The sequence below is a fragment of the Nycticebus coucang genome, chromosome 4 (assembly GCF_027406575.1).
Source record: "Nycticebus coucang isolate mNycCou1 chromosome 4, mNycCou1.pri, whole genome shotgun sequence".
In the NCBI taxonomy this organism is placed as follows: Eukaryota; Metazoa; Chordata; class Mammalia; order Primates; family Lorisidae; genus Nycticebus; species Nycticebus coucang.
Window position 1 is genome coordinate 129,270,338 of NC_069783.1, and position 20,912 is coordinate 129,291,249.

Here is a 20,912-nt window from a genome sequence, read left to right on the forward strand (position 1 = left end):
CGACCCACGGTGTGGCACCCCCCATGCCTTCCTGCTGCAGCAGAGGCCTCTGCCTGGGGCTCCCCTCCCAGGCCATATGCCCAGCTTCACCACCATCCTCGTCCCTACAGAGACTGAGCACCTCCTGGCCTCCCCTGGGGCTGGAAAGCATAGAGAAGACAGGGAGTGGACACCCGCCTCGGGCTTGGTCCAGGGCCTGTCAGAGTGGCAGAAGCCCCAGGCGCATGGCTGAGGTGAAGGCCCCAGGGCAGCAGGAAGGGTCTGAGGGGAAGCCCACTAGAGCTGTGCTGGGCCTGCCCTGAGAGCGCGGCCTAGGCATCACAGGTGTCCTGTCTGTGCTAGTCTTAGCCCCTCCTGGATTATGGAGTCAGGGATAGGGTGTGTCCAGCATCCTGGGTGGCCGAGTCTACATTAGACCTGGCCTCCAGAGACAGATGGTGCCAGAGAGGGCAGAGCCTAAGGGCCCTTTCCAAGGCACCCCCTTCCTGCCGCCCAGAGCCGACCCCAGGTGACATCACCGCAGTGAACAGTCAAAGGCCCTTGGCTACAAGAATAGTGGTTTACTGACCAGGCAGGCCTCTGCAGCCTAGCCACTGGCCACCCAAAGGGCTCAGGTTGTGGGCTGGCCCCCAGTAGACTGTCCTCTGGGTCCAAAGACATGGGGTCACAGAGGTGGGGAGGTCCCAGCAGTTCACAGTGGCTTAGCTGGGTATCAGATTTGGCCCAGGCTGAGTGCCCACATCCTGGGCAGGGCCCCTCTCCCACAGGTCTGAAGTCTTGGGCGTAAACGGGAATCCGCAAGGTTGGGGTTGGGCTGCAGCTGCGGTGACAGCTTAGGGACCACTCAGGCCCCACCCCCAAGTTCCAGCTTAGCTTGAGGGTGCTGCGAGGACATAGTGAGGGTATGTGGAGACCAAGGGCAGTGGCCGTGGCCAGGGTGCTAGGCTGGGCGGTGGAAGAGGCTCCCAGTAAGGATCCGTCGCTTCAGCTCCTGCCACAGCAGCTGCCGTTCCCGCCAGGCGCCCTTCATCAGGCTGCTGTTCTCTAGGGCACGGCGGGACAGATAGGGCAGCACCTCCATCACGGGGCCATAGGGCACGTACTTGTACACAGGGAAGCCCGCCTGGCCTGCATGCATTCACAGAGCATGAGTCCCAGCCCAGCACCCACCCTCCACCCACCCACCCAGGGAACACCCAGCTCACCCAGAGGGAAGCTGATCTGGTCACACATGCCTAGCAGCTGTCCAAAGTACACCTGCCGGTCAGCAGGATGCAGGCCCAGCTCCTTCATCCTGCGAACAGGTGAAGCTGGGCAGGTGAGGTATGGCCCCAGAACACTATACCCTGGTACAGGGGTTATAGAGCCCCCATCTTAGCACCAAGTCTCTCCTGCTACACCCAGGCCCCTCAATTGCATGCTCTGGCCTTCATCCTCTGTGGTTTAGGGCTAGGGTCTGGGCTCTGCCTACTCCCTCCTTTCAGCAGGGCTCTGCTGAGCTCTACCTGAAGAGGCCTCAGCCCATAGCCAGCAAGGTGCCCCCTTCCCCAACCACCTTCCATACCAACTCCCCACATCCTCCACCTCCTTCTTGGGAAGTACCATCCCTCCTGGTGCCCTGGCCCAAGAGGCAGACTGGCCAGCAGCCTCTTGTCTGGGGCAGCTCCAGGGCTCTGCCTGGTACCTGGTCCCCTGCCTGCCCCCAACCCATCCTTCCTTTACTGGCTGCTTCTCTGCCCATATCCAAGCTGCTCTGTCCACACGGCAGTAAAGTGGCCCTGAGTGGTGACCACTCTGAAGTGAGACGTGCTGCGAGTTAAATATTTTGAATATTTGGGGCTAATTAAAATGTGTTACTGAAATTAATTTTATATTTTTAACAAAGCTACTAAATTTAAAATTACAGATTTCAGGGCTTGATACATCTACATGTTTATGATTCCCATGTCTTCCCCTTCAGGCTTCCACATCCAGGTATCCAGACTTGGCGTGTCTGCACCAGTACTTGGGACCCTACCCCTGGGCATGTTCAGCCAGGTCCTCACCCCACCCAGAAGCCTGGCAGACAAAGCCTGTGCTTCCTCTCCTACCTCAGGGCCCACCCTCTACTGTTCTCATCCCAGTCTCTTCCCCACCCCAGACCCCAGCCCAGGCTCCCTGGAGGAGGGTCAGCCACAGACCCTTTCTCTCCATCTCCAGTCGCACATCAGAGCTGCCTAGTCCAAAGGAGGAACCTGTCTCTGCCACATCACCATGGTCCTCAATTTGTCTTTCTCTGCCACTGGCCCATGAACCACCAAGAGAGCCAGGCTATTCCTGTCCTGCTGCCTCCCCTGCAGGAGCCCACAGCTCTGCCACATGACCATGGCTCTGGGCCTCACAGCTGGGCTTGGCCTCCTGACATCCTTTGGCCTACAGGAAGGTAAGAGGCCTGACAGCATGATGCCAGCAGTGCTTGTCCTCTCTGGGGCTTCCAGCAGCCTGAGACTACCGTGTGACCAAGCCCAGACTGCCTGTGGGGCCCTGGACAGGGGATTAAATCCCCTTCACTGCCTCATTTGTGAATGAGGTCATTAGGACCCACCAGACCCCAGGTGACCACAGGCACGGGAGAGACCCAGGCAAGGCCAGCCCACCACCAACCCGCAGAGCACACTGCTGTTCAAGCCTCTGAGTTTGGGGCTGGTTTGTTACTCAGCCAAAAGCCAACCCAGGCTATTTGACTGAGGTGCCTAGATGTGTGGTATGGTGGCCTGAGCAGAAGACAGAGCAGCCATCACCATCAGGAACCCAGAACCACCTCCCCGGGAGAGATGACCCAGCTGCCCAGGGCTTCCCAGCAGCCAAGAGCAGGGACACAGACCCGTGGCCTGCAGGCACCAATCCTCAGTGTTGGTAGAGTCCAGCATGGGGCCCTACAGGATACAGGGAAAGGGAGAGCCCAGCTTCCACTGGGGAGAAAGGGAAGCTGGGCTCAAGGAAGGAGGCACAGCTGTGGCAACATAGTAGAGACAGGCTTGGGTTGGGGTAAGATGTACAAGTCAGAAGAGAAGAGAAGCCTGCTGCAGGGAGGCTGGACTGTGTGCCCGGCACGCTGGCTCACACCTATAATCATATATGTGGGAGCCCAAAGCAGATGGATCACTTGAGTGCAGGAGTTCCCGACCAGCCTGAGCAAGAGCGAGACCCCATCTCTACTAAAATTAGAAAAATTAGCCAGGCATTATGATGGGCATCTGTAGTCCCAGCTACTCGGGAGACTGAGGCAAGAGGATCACTTGAGCCCAAGAGTTTGAGGTTGCTATGAGCTGTGATGACTAAAAATAGCCTTCTTGCTCCCATGAGCTTGCCAGCCTGCCCAGGGCCTGCAGGGCACCGAGGCCACCACACCAGCTCATTCCACAAGACCTTCCCCCAGACACTGCCCACCCTGGGCTGCCTTACATTGCCCTCAGCCAGAGACCCCACCAGCACAGGCAGCCTACCTACACAACGTGAAGCGTATGGTGTCTTCATTGTGGGAGGCCACCATCACCTGAGCCTTGGCACTGTGCTTCAGCTCCTGTAGCACGTAGTCCAGGCACCTGTGGGCAGTGCCACGTAAGCCTGGCCCCTTGCTGCTGGCCCCATGGGACAGGAGGTCTCAAGCGGGCTCCAGGCCTGTCCAGCAAACTGGCACCCACCCTCGCTGCCCAGTTTCAGGAGGGACAAGAGCAGCGTCCATCCCCTCCTCTGTCCTTCATGAAAAAGAATGACCACCAATAACAATCAAGCATCATCTGGGAGTGGGCAGTTCAGGGAGAGGGGCAAGCCAGGTTACAATGTCCCTGTATCAAACGTGCTGTGACTACAGGGCCCAGCAGGGCCCAGCGGGGCCCAGCCTGGACCTGCCCGTGCTCCTGACACATGCAGCTCCATTTATGGAAAGGACTTCTGCAGTCACCCCTGGACCCATGAGAAAACACAGGAAGGCAGGTCCCAGAGGCCTGGAGGGGTGGCATCCCTGCACCCCAGGGAGACTGAACAGCATCACCCTCCCTCGTGCATCAAGGACATCATCTCTCCCTGGAAAGTTCCATTTCCAGGAGTGTGCGAGAGCTGTGTCCTCAGACACAGAGAATCCCTGACAGCACATGTGTGACAGAGGAGAACAGGGTGCTAGGGAGTCCCTGTTATAATAACCAGGCTGAAAACCAAAGATCGCAGATGCCCTGTTATAATAACCAGGCTGAAAACCAAAGATCGCAGATGCCCTGTTATAATAACCAGGCTGAAAACCAAAGATCCCACAAGCCCCAGACGCCCCATGCTGGCGGTTAAGAGCATCATGGGGATCCAGACGGAGGGTTAAATGAAAAATGCAAGGGGCAGAGGACAGGGTGCACGACATGTGCATGATGGGGCCACCATGCGCAGGTGGCACGGGTATGCAGGGTGGGCTGTGGAGAGGGAGAGGGAGCCAGCGAGGGATGCCAGGGGTCTCTGGTTTTACAACATGCATACACACCTCTAAGAGAAAAAAGCTCAGGGTCGGTCTGCCTGTGCCTCGTAGAAAGATCACCCAGATACTAGAGCAATAAAAGTGGGTGCAGAACAGCTGACGCAACACATGAATTGAAAAGGAAACAGGCTGGCTATGGTGTGGGGGTCTAGGTGCCCATGCACGTCTCTCGTTATTTAAATGCCAGGGGACTGTGGCCAGTTTTGTTCAGTAGCCTTTTCTATATTTAAAAAAGAAAAACCTTAATGATGTGGAAAAACTGACACAAAAGCAGAGGAACTATCAGTCCTGGCCTCAGAACGCACACAACTCCTAGTCCTGCTAGAGGTTTCTGGCCTGGGGTGTCAGGTCAACAGCACATCCCTGAGGCCCTCCCTCAGTCTGTCCTTCATGCCCTGCTCTGGGAGCCTGGGGCAGGAAGGCCACACACCTGTGGTACATGGTGTTGGTGGCCTCGTACGTGGGGTTGATGGGGTCCTCATAGCCAATCTCTGCTGCACGGGTGCGCTCCTGAGCCATGTATGCCCCCCGCACCAGCTTGGCCCCAAAACACCAGCCCTCTCGGCGAGCCAGCTCCACGTCCAAAGTCACATTGTCATAGGCATCCTGTGGAGCCAGGGCCGAAATTCGCAGGTGCTGAGCCAGGGTAACAGCAGGAGGGGGCTTCCTGGGGCCATGTGCTCCCAGGTATAGTCACAACTAGGGACACTTGGGCTTGGACAGCAGCTGTCTAGAGGAGGTATGGCTCAGGAGCTAGAGCATATGTGGGTAAGGATGGGCCTCTGAACTCTGTCCTTAAGGAGCAATAAGAGTGAACCTCTGTAGCCTCCTGTATGGCCTAGGGATACCCTTGTGTGGCATGGCCCTGTGAAGGAAGATAGCCCTGTGTGGAGGCAGCCCTGTGCAGGGGAAGCTCTGTAAGGGGGAGGACAGTCCTGTGGGTGCGCAGCCCTCTAGGGGGATGGCCTTGTGGGGGAGGCCAGTTCTCTGGAGGTGGTGGCCCAGGGGGCAGGTACCAGCCATCACTGTATGCTCCAGACTCTTGGGCTGACTGGGACAGGGTACACGCCCAGGCCACCTGCCTGGACTGCCCCAACAGGTGGGCCCTCAGAGCTCGGGATGGTAGCAGCTCAATGCCCTCAGGCTGAAACTCGCCTGGGCTCCATGAGGACATGAAGAATCCTGGGTGTGGCTCCTGGGGAAAGGCCCAGAACCTTCATTAAATTCTTAAGAGGGTTCTGAACTGAAACCAAGCTGGAGGAAATGATGAGGAAGCCTTCAAGTATGGAGTGCCAGGCACGTCAAGCGGACCTTTGAACGCTCCTTTGTCTTCCTCCCATTCCCTATCTGCTCTCGGCTCCAAGAAGGTAAGGCATAGGTGCTGGGCAGGGGCCTTCTTCCTGGACACCAGGGCCCTGCCAGGGCCAGCTCTGCACAGAGGACCCGGGGGAAGGCCCACTCCTTCTCATTCATCCCCCAGCCTAGGCAGACAGGCTGGATGAGGCCCCCACCCCAACCCCTGCATGCAGGAGGGCTGAGCCAGCCCCAGAGGGCAGGGCAGGCTGACCTTGAGGTAGCACTGGTACGTGTTGAAGATAAGTGGCCTGTCCACATTGAACTTGCGCTGCATTTCCAGTGTCAGGCGGCTGATGGCTGGCTGGAAGTAGGTCTGCTCGGCATCCACCATCAGCCGCACACCCATCTCCCTGGCTTTCTGAGAGGTGCAGGGGTGTGTTTGTGGCCCAAGCAAAGCAGGCGCCCTCCCCTCTGTGCAAGTCCCAGGGCCCTCGGGGCCCCAGCCTCCCACCCACGCAGGGCTGGCTCACGTTGGCCAGCATGTCCATCCGCTGCAGCATCCTCGTCATCTGCAGCTCCTCCTCCTCGGTGAACTGGGACAGCAGGGGTTCTAGCTGTCCTGTCTGAGAGCATAGCACATGGTCAGGGCACAGACAGCAAGGGCTGGGAGATCCCACCCTGAGGCCCAAGCTACACCTCTTTCAACAGTGCCACCCCAGCCCACAGGTACCCTCACACCCTCCATACAATGTGGCACAAGGTCCAGCCAGGCCTCCTCACCACCACTATCTGCACATGAAGGTCAGTGCCCTGTCCCAGGCTGGCTGAACACAGTAACCTGGTACCCTAGCACCTTGCAGCCAGCCAGCACACTGCCCTATGCACGGGGCCTGGCAGCACCAGGAGGGAGCTTGGTGCCCGTGCCAGGCCTGAGCCCCAAAACATGTGCTCTCACAATCTCCCCAGGTCCCTAAGAGGCCCTGCCACCGTGGGGAGGACCCCTTTGGCTTCTGTAGAACACTCAGAAGTAAAGTAAGGAAGTAAACTCAGTCCAACCAGAAGGGCTTAGCTCGGAGCAGGAAGAACCTGTGGCTATGGGCTGGAGGAATGGCCCTACAGCATGTACTGACACATATGAGGGCACCCACCAGGACAATGCCTTCAAGAAGCGGGTGCTCAGTGTGGCAGGCACCCACCCTGCAGGGCCCAGGAAGCATCAGGGCCTTCTGCAGCCCCGTGCCAGCCCCAGCAGCCTTGCCTCACTGGACACAGATGTTATCTCTCCCTCCCTTGCCACACACATGCTAAAGTGTCCAACAGCCGGTACCCTGCAGCAGGGCTACACCCCTGGGTTAGTGGCTCAAAATTCAAGCTGAGCCTTAGTCGGCTGAGGCTGGAAGTGTCATGGAAAGCTGCACTTGCAGGATGTTTTCTGAAGGTGATTCTTCAGATCCCACCCAGGCGGTGGTTTCAAATAGCCCATGATTCCCAGGTACCCTCCTAGGAGCAGGCTCCTCTCCCCCCTGAATATAGGCTGGCCCAGCAACTCACTTCTAACACATGTACTTCGACAGAAGTAACACCACGTGACTTCTGAGGTGACACTGGACAAAGTAACCAGCTTCTGCCTGGCTCTCTCTCATCTCAGGGGACACTTGCCCTTGGAACTCAGCTGCCATGTTGGCAGGAAGCCCAAGCCGGCAGCCAGAACCAACCTTCTGAGGTGCAATTAGGGCACTTCAGGGAGGACCCTAGCCCTGCCAATCTGAGTACAGCTGCCTAGGAGAACCAGAGCAAGTATCGTCCATCCAAGCCCTATCAACCCTTAAACCATGAGGGGAAAATAAAGTAGCCTCTGAGGTTTGAAGAGACCCAACACACACAGGATAGATGATTCAGGGATGGTCCCCAGACATCCTCTCCTTGTGGTACAAAGCCGCACGTGGGTCTCTGTCCTACCAAGCACTCCGTGGACACTAGTGGGTTTGTCTTCTTTCTCCTGGGCCATGGGGGTGTCTGAGGGGCCCATGGTCTTGGTCATGCTGAGTTCCCAAGGTGGATCACAGGATACCCACATGGCAAGATGAATTCTCACCTCAGCCCAGCACTCTGCCAGTGAGGGGACACGTTACCTGTGTGTTGGGAACCACCAGGTGCTGGGAGAGCTTGGTCCTGCTGTCGATGAGGCCACTCCAGTCCAGCAAGTCCACAGTGCTGGAGGACAAGGCATGTCAGCAGAGAGGCGGTAGGCAGCTCTACCCTGAGCATTAGGATCGGTTGGGGGACCTAGGCCCAAAACCAGCCCATTCCCCAAAAGAGCACCCTAAACCCAACCACCACAAAAACCACCTCAGTGTTCAGTTTTTTTGTTTTTTTCTCAGTGTTGTTTTTAAGAAAGAAAATGTAATCATTGTTCTTCCTTTAAAAAAAATTAAAACCAGAACACAAACGTTCCTGCATCTAGATGACAGTAAAAATGTTGGACACACTAGGCAATCTGGGCCGGTGGGGCTCAGGAGGGAGCCCAGCACAAAGACCACACATGGCCTCTGAGGGGCAGGGTAGCAGGTAGCAGGGCAGCCCAAAGGTGAGGGGGCGGCTCCCTACTCGACTGTGGGCCCCTGGTGACCTTGGTCCCAGCCTCTGGTCCTGAGGATGAAGTGAAGGGCTCTGATCCTTCACCTGCCACCATGAGCCCTAGAGAGGACGAGGCATGACACTCTTGCTCTGAGACCCACATAATTCCTTAAGAAACCCTCTGTGGCTTTGGGGCTGGCCTGGCATCCATGCTGCCCAGCCCAGCCCAGCCCAGCCCAGCCCAACCTAACCCAGGGGCTCTCGGCTCCCTGTCAAGTCTTGACCTGTGTGTCTCAGGGGAGTGGTTCCTTCAGCACATTCGCCAGTGAGGCCCACCCTCCCAAGCAGGCAGCCAGATTGAGAGATGCTACTGGGGCTTGGCTGGAACTCTGGCTGAACCAGATGCTCCCTTCTTGGCCGGGGGGCTGTTCTCACCCAGACACGCCCAGAGTCTCCACTGTGAACCAGTCCTGGATCTCTGCCCTGGGCGCGATGCCCATCTTGGCGATGCTTTCCTTGAGGAATGAGAAGGCCTGGGTCAGCCCCATTCACTCACGTTTCATCACCCGTCCCCCGACACTTGCTCATGGTGCCATGTATGTGGTACTGTTAAGGAGAGCAGAACCCCCTTCTGGCTTCATTTCTGCGACATAGACAGGTCTATTCCTGCCCATGTGCTCATGCGAGGCCCTTCCCTGCAGCTCCAAACTCCCTGCTCCCTGCAGGGCCAGCTCCCCGTGCTTCCCCCTCCGCACCTCTTCCATCTGTATTCAGCCTCAAGTCCTGTCCAGAGTACCTCAAACCTCCCCCTCCTCCCAGACAACTCCAGTGATGGTGCAGTAAGCCACACGCCCAGCCCTGCAAAAGAGCCAGAAACCTCCTAGCACCACTGTTTTGCCACTTCCCCTGGGTGCCCATCAACAGCCTCCAGGGAGGGGAGGGTTGCCTCACCTGCAGCGCAGCCACCTCCAGCTTCGTGTCCTTGGCAGCCAGCCCCACCTGCCCTTGCTCTGCAGCCATTTGGTGAAAGAAGCGTCTCCATTTGGTCAGCACATCTGAGAACTGCAGCTGCGAACACAGGCCTGAGAGCCTTCTGGGGCACATACCCATTGCCCAGCCCGGCCCTGCACCCAACACAGCACTTGCACCCCGCTCAAGCCTCCACAGCATCTGCACATGTGCTTGCAAAGCACCAGCTTCAGCAGGTGGAAGCTTCTGGCACTTACCAGAAACTGGGGTCTCCCCAACGCAGTGAGCTTAATGGCTGAGAAACCGTCCTCACAGGCAGAGCCTGTCAGAAGCCACAGGAATTGCCGTGAAGACACAGGAGGGGGAAGAGGGTGGGTGAGGAAGGGCAGGAGCCCAGATAGGGCAGATGTGAAGGCCTCAGACCTTTCCCAAGGCCCCTAGGGGTGGGAAGGGGCAAGTTTTGTTTGCCATAGGTGAGCGAAGAGTTGCCTGCTGGTGCCAAGTAGCCCCAACAGGTCCCCTGCCTCGGTTTATTTCCCTGTACCAGCATCACTACAGCAGCCCCCTGGGCAGGGGGGCACAGGACTCAGAGATGCTGAGCATAGCGCAGGCAAAGGCACTTGCTTCTGGTGGCCCTCCCCTCTGTCTGCCCCCTCCCCCTGGGAGACAAGGCAGTGGCCAGGAGAAGACGCCCCTCACGCTGAGGCTCCAGCCTGGTTAGGAGCCTAAACCATTCAGAAGGTGTGGGACCCACTGCCTCTCATGGGAGGGCTGCTGGGCTGGAACAGGCTTCATAGGTCTGGTGTGCTTCTAACAGAGGACACTGGGCTTCAGGTAGCTTGGACTTCACTTGTCCCCTGCAGCAGGCGCTCCCCCAACCCAATGGGGCCCCAGATGCTGTGCCAGCGAGGGATTCCCTGCTAGAGGACAGGGCACCAGCTCCCTGAAGGGAAACTCAACCCTGGGGACTATGGACAGCTCAGCCAGCTGACACAGGCCAACTTCCTACAGCTCCATCCTGGCACAAAGCCCAGGAGAAAGCATAGGGTAGGGCAGGAGGCGTCTTCGGAGGCAGCCAGGCCCCTCAGGAAGGAGGTAGACCAGCACCACCCAGTATGACCAGAGCTCACCTCCGTCACTGAGGGCCCAGGAGCCTGCCAGCCAGGAGGGGGCCTCACCTGAGGCTTCGATGCAGCGCAGGAAGGTCTCCATGTGGCTGTCACACTTGGCCTCGTTGGCATAGAAATAGGTGCGGGCGCTAATGACACCATCCCTGCGGTCTCCGAAAGCCCGGTGAGCCTGGTACTGCTTCTCCCTCTTACTTGTCCCTGGGAAGGTGCACACGTCCTGGGCTCAGACACAGGCTCTGCGCTGCAGTCCCCACACCCCTCCTGGCACACACACCAACACCCCTGGGTCCCCTGCCCAGCCTGCCCATCTTCCTATTCCCGTCCCCATCTCCTTCTCCAAACTCCAGACACCATGGCTAAGCCTCCTCCTGGGGCAGATGGAGCCAGGAGGGCAAAGCCTTGTCAGAGGCCTGGTCCACCAGGAATACCAGAAGAAGGCAGAGAGCATCCTTCACCAGGTGCCATAGGCGTATCAGAGCCCAGAGATGCGGGGCCTACTTATGCTTGACTCCCAGGGTGTGCACCAGGGTACACTATTCCTGAACTGCCGTCTGTCACTCACCACTGCCATCCCTCTCTGCAGCTGAGGTACAGGACCTGCCAGGAGAAGGGAGAGAGCAAAGGTTAGGGTCACAGCATCTGGGCTACAGTTGATAAGCACATTCCCATCTTGGCCCTTGTGGACAGCTGGCTTCAAGACACAGCCCCACCCAGGCCTGAGGCAGAACCACCTGAGCAGAAGGGGCGGTAGTTTACAGGGCCCCTGAGGAAGTCCTCAGAAAGCTTGGGGTCCTCAGTACTAGCCAAGTGCGTGCAACAGGTATTCCAAGGAAAAGATGGGGACACAGAGCCCATCAGGGCTAAGAGAAACAAAGGCCCAGGCCCAAAATCCACCAGAAGGCTCCTTGCTCTCTGATGACACCTGCTCCCACTGCTAAGGTCAGCCCAGTCCTGCCCTCCAGGCAGCCCCCTCTTGTATTCTGGCCCCTGAGGCCAATTTTCCAAGCAGTAACCAGAAACATTCTTTTAAAATGCAGATCACATCTCACCCTCTTATCTGGTTTAAACCCTTCATTGGGTTCCCATCATGCCCCAGGCACAGCCTGAATCCTCATTAGGACTGGTTGGTGAGGCCAGGCTCTGCCATCAGGCCAGGCTGCTACAGCCTCTACCACCCCTGCACCCCAGCTAGAGCCACAGCAGATACCATCCTCCTCCTCATGGAGGCAGATATCTTCCTCGGCTCAGTTTGGGAGCTGTGCCATTTGGGACAGAACCGTGTCCATGAAGTCTATTCAAAAGAAGGGGCAGCTCCTCCAACCTTGACCCCTCCAGCAGCTTTGTACGTCATGTGACTTTGCATTTAAAGCCTTACTAAGTTGGTTACCACAGAGAGAACTCAGTTACCTGGCCAGCAGAGGCCAGAGCCTCAGACTCCAACAGGAAGGACAGCGATGAATGAACTTGGCATTAGAAGCCTCGGCATCAGGGGCCCTGGCTGCTGCTTTTTGACTTCACAGCCTCTCAGAGAAAGTCCTGGGCCATTGAGCCACTGCCAGGAAGACCTCCCTCCCTGTTCAGCTCCCAGGGAACCTCAGGTCCTTTATCTGGGGACTCTGAGCCAGGTGCCCAGTCAGGACCTAAAAGTCTCACGACCAGGCATGGCCTGCCCTGGCTTCCCAACTGCTACCATACTCACAAGGCCAAACCCACCCAGCCACTGGGGACAGGAACTGGCAGACAGCAGGGTAGGGTGACCCATCACTGTGTGACAAGAGAGAAGGCAAGCCCCGTGTGACCTGCATCCCATGGGGGAGCTTTCTGGGCCCTCCCAAGGTCCCTGTCTTGGAACCATGAGACCAGTCACAGGGACAGCTTCAGGCCCTAAGCCAAGGCCAGGTACAATCAGGCAAAAGCCATCCCAGGAGGGACCCACTGCACACACTAAGGCAGGGAGGCGACCAGATGCTTCGTGGAGCAGAAACCCACATGGTAAGGACAGCAGATACAGGCCTCAGGACCTGCAAGACCAGAGGGAAAGGCTTGGCCCTGAAACTTCCCAGCCCACATTTCAGACAACACAGGCAACTGCCTGTAGGAGGCCAACTGCCTTCCAGGGGACAGGTCATCTCAGAAGCCCTCAGCATTCCCATAGCTGGTTCATCCATCCATCCTTGTAGGCCCAAAGCAGGGCCACTCTCTTTCTTGCTCCCACATGCTCAGCCACGTGAAACAGCCCAAGGCCACCACTATTTCCATCCAGGAACCTCCTGGGCTTTAGAAACAGGCAAGCAGAGTAATCAAGCTAACTGCCCAGCATCTACAGTGGTCAGGAGTGACCAGGTCTCAGAGCAGAAGCCATTAGGCAGAGACAGGGCCACACTCCCACCAGGTCTAGCTGGTGAGTCACGAGGCTGTTCCCAGGTGGCCCAGGGTTATGTTCCCATGGAGGGTGGGAGTAGAGCCTACAGCCTGTGCACAGAGGGGACAGGTAAAGACTCCTGGCTTTCCACACCCAGGATGTTGCCTTCACAGGGAAGCTGCAGCATTTGACATGGGTGGGCAAAGGATTCTAGAGGTGGAAGGATGAATGGGCACACTGGGGCCCTGAACAGGGATGAGTACCACATTCTGATGCTCCCTAGGCCCCGATCCTAATGCTGCCTTGACCAGATGACCAGAACACAGTGCACAGAATGGCACAGGTACACACAGACACTTCACACAGAGGCTGTCGGAACATGGGAAAAAACAGTGCAATGAGGTTGGGGGGGTCCCTCTGGGCAGCTGTGGCCTGGTGCCTGCTTGAAACAAATGGGACTGAGGGGAACCACCCCTGCCTTCCCATCCCCTCATTCAAGGTCAGACACTGCACATATTCCAGGAAAGCTGCTGGCCAGCCTGGTGACCAGGGCCCAGGCCCCTCCAGCCAGCCCTGAACTTACACAGCCAAATGCCTGCTGTCTATGCTGCCCAAGGATCACAACATCACCATCAGGAAGACACCCTGGCCCCTTGCTCCATGGGCCTCCTCTCCTGGTGTGTGACCAGGCCCCGGCCTCTGCATTCTCACAGACCTCCGGCAAGCACAGCCCACCCTTCCTCAAGGTGGCACACCCACCAGCCTCCTGTCACTTCCTCCTCCCTTGGCCAGACACACAGATACCTCTATCCTTCCTGTGCTGCTCATAGGCCTGGCATCCCCCAGTAACCTTAATTTGGGGTGGTGGCCTCTGCTCTTTTCCTAGAGTCAACTCTATGGACCTTGGGATAGAAACGTGGTGAGAGAGATGAATCTCTGGGCCTCACTGAGGATACTTGAAACAGATCCCCACACTGGGGTCTGCATGGCTGGTCCACCAGTGAACCAGGTGAGCCCCACCACAGTGTGGACATGGAACCCACACTTGTAAGCCCAGCTCTGCCTTCATGGTCCAGGCGGATGGGAAGGGATGGCCACGCCAGTCTCATAACCCCAGCAGGGCTCCTGCAGACTGCAGCTGCCAGAAGCAGAGTAGCCTGGGGAGGCACAGCCTTGGCCAGGCAAAGGCAAGTAGAGTGGGGAGTGGGGGCGTAAATGAGGGCAGGCCTCTGTCAGGGTGCAGGCTGGCCCACCTCTAAACTTCCCTGTGGGGCAGGGAGGAAGCCAGGCAGGGCCCTGGGAAAGGAGTCTCTTCTGAAAGTGAAAACCCCATTGTGAAACCAACAAGCACTCAGCTGAATACACACAGCCCATTAGTTATTCAACAGGGGCCCTGCTAGGAACACTGGGGTCCTCAGGCTGGGGCACCCCGCCTTCAAAATAGCCAAATGCAGGGCAGGCCCCTCTGCCCAATCCTCCCCTGCTGGCCTGCTTTAGTAAGAAGCTGGGACATTCTGTCCCCAGGGCTGGAGGCCTCATGTGACTACTTTTCCCTCCACACCCAAGCCAGCCAGCTGGGAGGGGCAAAGTAAATACCAAGCCTAACAGGGTCCACTGTGAGGTACCCAAGCCTCACGTGCATCTGGCCCAGCTGCTATCAGGGCACCAAATCCCAGTGAGGGCCTGGCCTGAAGGCAAACAGGCAACAGCATAGACTTACCAAATAAAGTGACATCCTGTCTAGCATCTGCCTGTCATTCTCTCCTGCTGACAGGAGGAGCTGGTCCCCCGTCCTGCCTACACTCACTGCCCAGGGAAGGGGCCCAGCAGCTGGTTGATGACCTTGGGAGGAAACTCAGGCCCGCCTGTGATGTCGCTCCTGGGTGCACCTCCCTTCTCCATGGATACCCAGGGAGGGGTGGGGCCTGGGAGGCTCCACGCCTATCTGCAAGGAGGAAACTATCTCAGGGCAGGCTGGGCCTGGCAAGTCGGGGCAATTCCACCCATGGTAAGGAATCCCTCCAGCAAAGAGGAAGGAGGACAGAGCAGGGAGCCAGATTGGCCTCCTGCAGGGGGTGGCAAACATCTGTGTGGGCGGCCACCTTTCACTTGTTCTCAGCTCCTCTGCCACAACTACTCTGCTCCCGCCAAAATGAACTTCACACAATTTTCATATACCACAAAGTAGTACTTCTGTTTTGATTTCTTTCAACCATTTGAAATTGGGAAAACTATTCTCAAACCACACAAGACCAGGTGGGGAGCCAGACAAAGCTGGGGACTGCAGTTTGCCTGATCCCAACCCTCAATCCTGCTCAGGCCTCAAGCACACCTGAGAGCCCAGAGTTGTCACAGGCATGATAACAATGCAGGAACTCAGGCAGAAGCCAGGAGGGCCGTTGGCAAGGGGCTGATCATACTCTCCCCACTTTCACCTCAGCCCAGCCCAGGCTGAAGCCCAGCAGTGGACATGGCCCCATCAATCCTCAACAGCCCTGGGGTGATTTGGGGTCACCACCACCATGCCTGTAGCCTTGGGGCAGGCCTTACTCCATCTCCTTGCGCTCAGCCTCCTCGGTGCTCAGATCCTCCTCCACAGCATAGTCCAGGATGGAGCCAACACCGAAGGCCCTGTTGTGCTGGATCAGGGGCCGAATAGACTCCTGGTCCTCGCCAGCCACAAACTGCCCATAGAAGGTCATCTTCATGAGCTTATCAAACAGCCTTTGCCCCAGGAGTTTCCTGGTGATGTGGAGCAGCTGAAAGACAAAGGGGAGCAGCTGAAAGACAAAGGGAAGCAGCTGTCCAGGGCTGCCCTGGCCTCCCCTTCCCCACGGGACACTCCTGCTTTCCCTGACCCCAACACTTCACTCCAACCACAGGGCCTCAACGTGATCTCCTGGGGCAGACTCAGCTCACACCATCAACTTTTTGGCGAAGGCCACCAAAGCAGCTGTCTTCTGTACACACGGCAGCCGTCGACCGTATCAGCCTCCACCGAGAGCAGGGCCCCATCCCTGCCACCACGAGCACATTGTTCCGGCCTAAATAACACCCCAATAGGGCCCACTCACAGGTTGTCCCCACCATACACAGGGCTGCTGCCTGACCAATGCTTGGAGGGTAAAGAGCCTCCCTGGGGTCAGCACTGGGTGTTTTCCAAACATTCTCTGTAACCGCACTTCAGCAGTTCCACTGGGAAGAAGGCAGATCTGACGAGACTTTGTAGAATTCAAGTGCCCGGAATTTTCATATTTGGTTCATTCTTATTCCAAGTCCCTAAAACAGTGAGGCTGGCATGAGGCCAGCCCTCAAGTGGCTGCTAAACAAGGAACACACACAAAACCTGGTCTGAATGCGAAATCAGGAGTGGAGTGCAGTGGGCCCAGTGGAGAACTGTGAGTCCAGGAACCGTCTGCATGGGCCTATGAGATGACTGCCCACCTCAGGGCCAGTGGAGATGTGGCATGTCCTCCAGGGTGGTCAGCCACATGGACAGATGTGCCCCTGAGGAAGACACTGCCCAGAAATCACCCAGCTCTTTCCCCCAATCACTTCACCGCATGGTTCATTCAAGTGTCCAGAGCTGCTGCTGCCAGGAGCAGTCCTCATGACCGGAAACAAATGGAGGAAACAAACCAGGAGCTTGTACCCTGCAGGAGGTGCCCCAAACAGGAGCGCCTTCACATGACTCGAAAGGGGAGGAGGGAGGAAAGCCCACAAGTTGAGGAGGGACAGGCTAAACTGGGGAGATTTGTGGGGAAGTGCAGCCAGACAGAAGAAACAGTGACAGCAGGAGCCTGAGGGGCTAGGATGGCAACTTGAAGCTTGAAGCACACCCCACCCTGTGTGGAAGCCCCCATGTCCACCTCCCACACCCCCACTCGGCCACAAAACAGGAGGAAACGAGGGATTCTCAAGTCTGATGGATACTAGAACCACTCTGTCATAGAGAGCATCTCTTGGGACCAGGGTTTCAGGAACAACCTCTAGTCTAAGCCAAAGAAAGCATCAGTGAGTCAAACACCTTCCTCCACAAGCTAGTCCCCAGCAACCCAGAGCTGGCCCATGGGCAGGTGTGGCCTGCTGCCTTCTTCCTTAACTGCACGGAGGACAGAGCCCGTGGAAGTGCCTCTCAACTGCCCTTGTGTGTGGCACCTGGAAGCCCCAGGGACTGGGGTTTCCCAGGCAGCCTCTGCCCAGCATCTGACTATATTGAATTTTGTTCTTCCATAAAGAGGATTAGTAACTGGCAAGTAAGCATGCCAATGCTGGGGACACAGGCAGCCCTCCAGGTCTCACTGAGCAGCCTTTTCCCTGCCAGGCAGAACCCAGGAAAGGATGGGTCTTGGACACATCAAAGGTCATCCAAGTAGCAGGTGGGACAGAAATGGGGAATTGAAAACCATCATTCAGCTCTAGAAAAGAGCTCTTGACCTCATTCACACCAGCGGTAATGACGCCCTCAGAAACACACAAGGAAGGGCAGGTGACTGCCTGAAGCAGGGACCAGTGAACTTCCTGCGCAGAGCTAGGCCATCACTAGGTGACTAACTGCTCCCCGCTGCCACAGCCAGTGCTCAATGAAGGGGCAGCAGCCAGGCTGCACTGGCTCCAGGAACACTTTATTCCAAAGTCAGGACAGGTAGGACCTGGAGGGGCCATGCCTGGAAGCTCCTGGCACATGGCTGCAGAAGCACATAATCTGGCTGGCAATTTTAGAGCAGGCTCCAAAGTGTAAAACCATCCTGGTGTCATGTGTCCCAGTGAGATACCACTGAAACCAAAGAAGCCCCACCTGTTCTCCCAATGGGGATCTTTTGAGGATGCAGGAACTTGTATCTGCGTGTGAGTCTTTCACATGTTTCTACTACCCCCCCACCCCCCCCGCCCCAGGGAACCACTATACCCTTGCTCTTGTCCTCTCTTCTGCTACGGCTCACACCCAAGCATAGCACTGCTGTCAGGTAAAGTCTGGACTTCCTGGAACCTCCTTATGAAGGCCTGCTTTCAGGCAAGTGCAAGCTCCAACAGAGTCCCTCATAGTACCCATCCAAGGCTGCAGCTCAAACCTCAGCTCCCACAGCCTGACATTCCTCCAGGTAGGATTGATGGCCCAGACTTCCCCAGCCACAACCTCATAAACCCTGTTTGTGGAGGAATTTTTTGCTGTAGGTCAAAGGGTGAGGCTGCCCCCAGGACCAGATTCTGGTGAGCAGCTCACATGCTCACAGCCTGACCCAGGCCGGATGCTTCCAGCACCAGGTGCTGAGGCCACTAACACCTGTGAGGCCATCAGCAATGACAACAACACAGACCCTACAAAGGGGTTCCCGGAGCACAGGCTGGACCTGAAGGGAGTCTGAGAGAATTTGTCACCGGATGCTCTATCTCTTCCAGTTACCCATAGTCCCCTCCCTGAGCCCCAGCACTTGCCCAGGCAGCACTCCAAAGGCAGTGGAGCCAACACATCCTTCCCACGGTTAGCATCAAGGTGCTGGGACTCACTTCCCCCAGCAGGCTGGATACCAAACCCCATGCCCCAGCTCTGCTGGCTACTCTGTGAGATGACTGGTTTTGAATCTGGGGAAGAAAGCTCAGCACTTAGCCTAGAGAAGTTTGGCCTGGTTTCTCATCCTGACTCCCTCCTAGGCAGCCACAGAGTAGGCATGGCTCCTGCTCTGCTGGCCCCTGTCCCACCTGGCAGCCACCCAATGCACCTGTCCTTGCCCTCCACAGAGGTCCTAGTATTGGCTGTTCCCTCCCCTGGCATTTCTGCCTCCGATGCCTCACCCTCTCTATTGCAACATCACCAGGACCTGCTGCTATTTCCTAGACGCTGGTACTCCCCAGAGAGTCCTCATTACCTCCCCTTCCCACCCAGGTTCCTTTACCAGGAATGTCTCTTCTCACCCGCCTGCTCCCTTGGCCTGGCTCTCCACAGGCAGGACTTGACCTCCGAAATCTGCACAAACACAGAGATTGGCCTCCCAAAGGCCTCCAGCTGCTCAGTCCAGTCCTTCTTCCATTGCCATCCTCCCTACTCTGGCCACCATCTGTCCTGGGCTCCAAAGCTAACAGTGAATCTCCCCTGGGATTCGAACAAATATCTCCACCGGTCTCACAGCCACCTGACTTTGAGTGTGCGGACTTCTCTCCTCACCTCTCACCACCAAACTAACCTGTGACTTTTCCCAAGTGGCCAAGACGGGCAGGCTGCCAATGTCAGCACAGTCTTACGGACAAAGCAATAGCACCAGACTCCAGCACCAACAACTTGACCCCTGAAAACTCTTCCCAGGGTCACCTCAACATACCTAATTCCCCTACTGTGGTCTTCTGCATGTCACTCCTGTAAAGCCCTTACATTTTTTTTTTTTTTTTTGTAGAGACAGTCTCACTGTACCGCCCTCGGGTAGAGTGCCGTGGAGTCACACGGCTCACAGCAACCTCTAACTCTTGGGCTTACACGATTCTCTTGCCTCAGCCTCCGGAGCAGCTGGGACTACAGGCGCCCGCCACAACGCCCGGCTATTTTTGTTGTTGTTGTTGTTGCAGGTTGGCTGGGGCTGGGTTTGAACCCGCCACCCTCGGCATATGGGGCTGGCGCCCTACTCACTGAGCCACAGGCGCCGCCCAAGCCCTTACATATTTTAAAGTTACCAAGTGCAAGTTTAAGGTTGGCCATTTGAGCGTCTTCCCCTCTATCCCGAACGCTGTCCAGAGTGGCTGTGCCTGGTGAGCAGTTGAGTCTCGGCCTGGAGAGCTCTGGGGTCCCAGGCCCTGAAACCTTGAAAGCCCCAAACTTCTCTAGGGGCAACATGAAAGACTAAGTTATAAATTCTAGGTGACAACTCTGTACTCCAAATGATATATTCCTTAAAACTTAAAACAGTTTTTGGTTTAGTTGGTAGTAGTAACTGACAAGAAAATCCCCAAGATCGGAAAGTGAATGCAGAAAACGCCTCCCTTCCTGGCTCCCAAACTACAGGTGATTCTCAACAGACCTCGGCTTTACAACTGCAAACTCCATAACGTCTCCCTGGACCGGCAGAGGACCCCTAGCGCCTACCCACTGCGCACCTGCTCGTGGCGCGCCAACAGCGCGGGCGAGGCGCACAGGCGCAACACCAGCAGGCTGCGCGCCAGCTCCCAACTACGCCGGCTGCGGTACGCTTCCTGCGCGTTGCTGAAGTCCACAGAGGGCACCGACGGCCGTACGGTCTCGGCCACCCCGCATCCCGACACAGCCCGTTGGCCTGCAGCGGACTGCTCGCGAGCCGCCGGCGCCGTGGACAGTGGGGCAAGGCGGGGGAGGCCGGGGCGTAGGGCTGACCAGACACGCTTCAGAGCCATGGCGGGGACGCTAGGCGCGCCCGGGCCGCTTAAGTACGGACCTCTGGCCCGGCCCCGCCCCGAGTCCCCGCCCCAGTGTTCTAGTCACGCTCCTCCTCAGGAGGCCCCGCCCCGCACCCGAGCCACGCCCAGAGTAGGCGCAGTCCAGCTCTAGGCCTCGCTCTCCGCGGTGGCCGCCCTCCATCCCAGGATCCGCACCTTCTGTCCAGGAGGCCCCACCCCGCCCCGAGCCGCGCCCCCCTGCCCAGAGCCGCGCACCGTCCTCAAGAGACCCTGCCCCAGGACCCGCGCCTACTTCCGGGAGGCCCCGCCCGCGCTCCGAGCCGCGCCTTCTCGTGGCGGGGGTGGGTGCCGCCCCACGGGCTGCGCAGAACGGTGTGTGGAAGGCAGGCCTTGCCTACCGGGCAGTGCCGGGGCGGGAGCGGGGCTTTAGCGGCCGGGGGCAGCTCCCCACCTCCGCCCTCACCCCTGAGACCCTGTCTCACCCGGAGCCCCGCCTTTCCCATAGGAGACCCCCTTGGGATGTGGGTCCGAAACCAGGTGTGAGGTTTCCTAGGTGGTCAAGCTAGCCAGGTGGGTCCAGAGCCCATCAGTCAGCGCCACCACACACCTCCACACCTGGGTTTCTCCCTTGAGGTTGAGCCGCGTGGGCGCGCCACTCAGGCCCACTGAATAAGAGTCCAGTGCTAGAAGGTGGTTCCTCTGCTCTCGTTTACAGGGT

The 20,912-nt window shown here is 57.5% G+C and overlaps 1 protein-coding gene across 6 annotated transcripts; it reads right to left on the reverse strand.

The window, feature by feature from the left end:
* Positions 1–545: 545 nt before the first annotated feature.
* Positions 546–20,215, reverse strand: PRODH (proline dehydrogenase 1). Of its 6 annotated transcripts, none has more exons than XR_008379462.1 (15): positions 19,919–20,215; positions 15,386–15,594; positions 11,036–11,070; positions 10,522–10,671; positions 9,601–9,665; positions 9,326–9,442; positions 8,810–8,889; positions 7,930–8,011; positions 6,328–6,420; positions 6,069–6,215; positions 4,932–5,107; positions 4,508–4,568; positions 3,486–3,584; positions 1,206–1,294; positions 995–1,044 (listed from the first exon to the last, which is right to left on the reverse strand). XR_008379462.1 is itself a non-coding variant. In XM_053587659.1 (14 exons), the coding sequence occupies exons 1-14, from the start codon at positions 20,189–20,191 to the stop codon at positions 941–943; spliced, it is 1,719 nt and encodes a 572-aa protein (XP_053443634.1). In that variant the 5' UTR covers positions 20,192–20,215; the 3' UTR covers positions 546–940. The 6 variants fall into 6 exon arrangements, 2 of the variants coding, with proteins under 2 accessions (XP_053443634.1, XP_053443633.1); XR_008379461.1 differs by lacking the exon at positions 995–1,044 and adding an exon at positions 1,079–1,128; XR_008379463.1 differs by lacking the exon at positions 995–1,044 and adding an exon at positions 1,110–1,128 and having other exon boundaries at positions 3,490–3,584.
* Between the last annotated feature and the right edge of the window lie 697 nt (positions 20,216–20,912).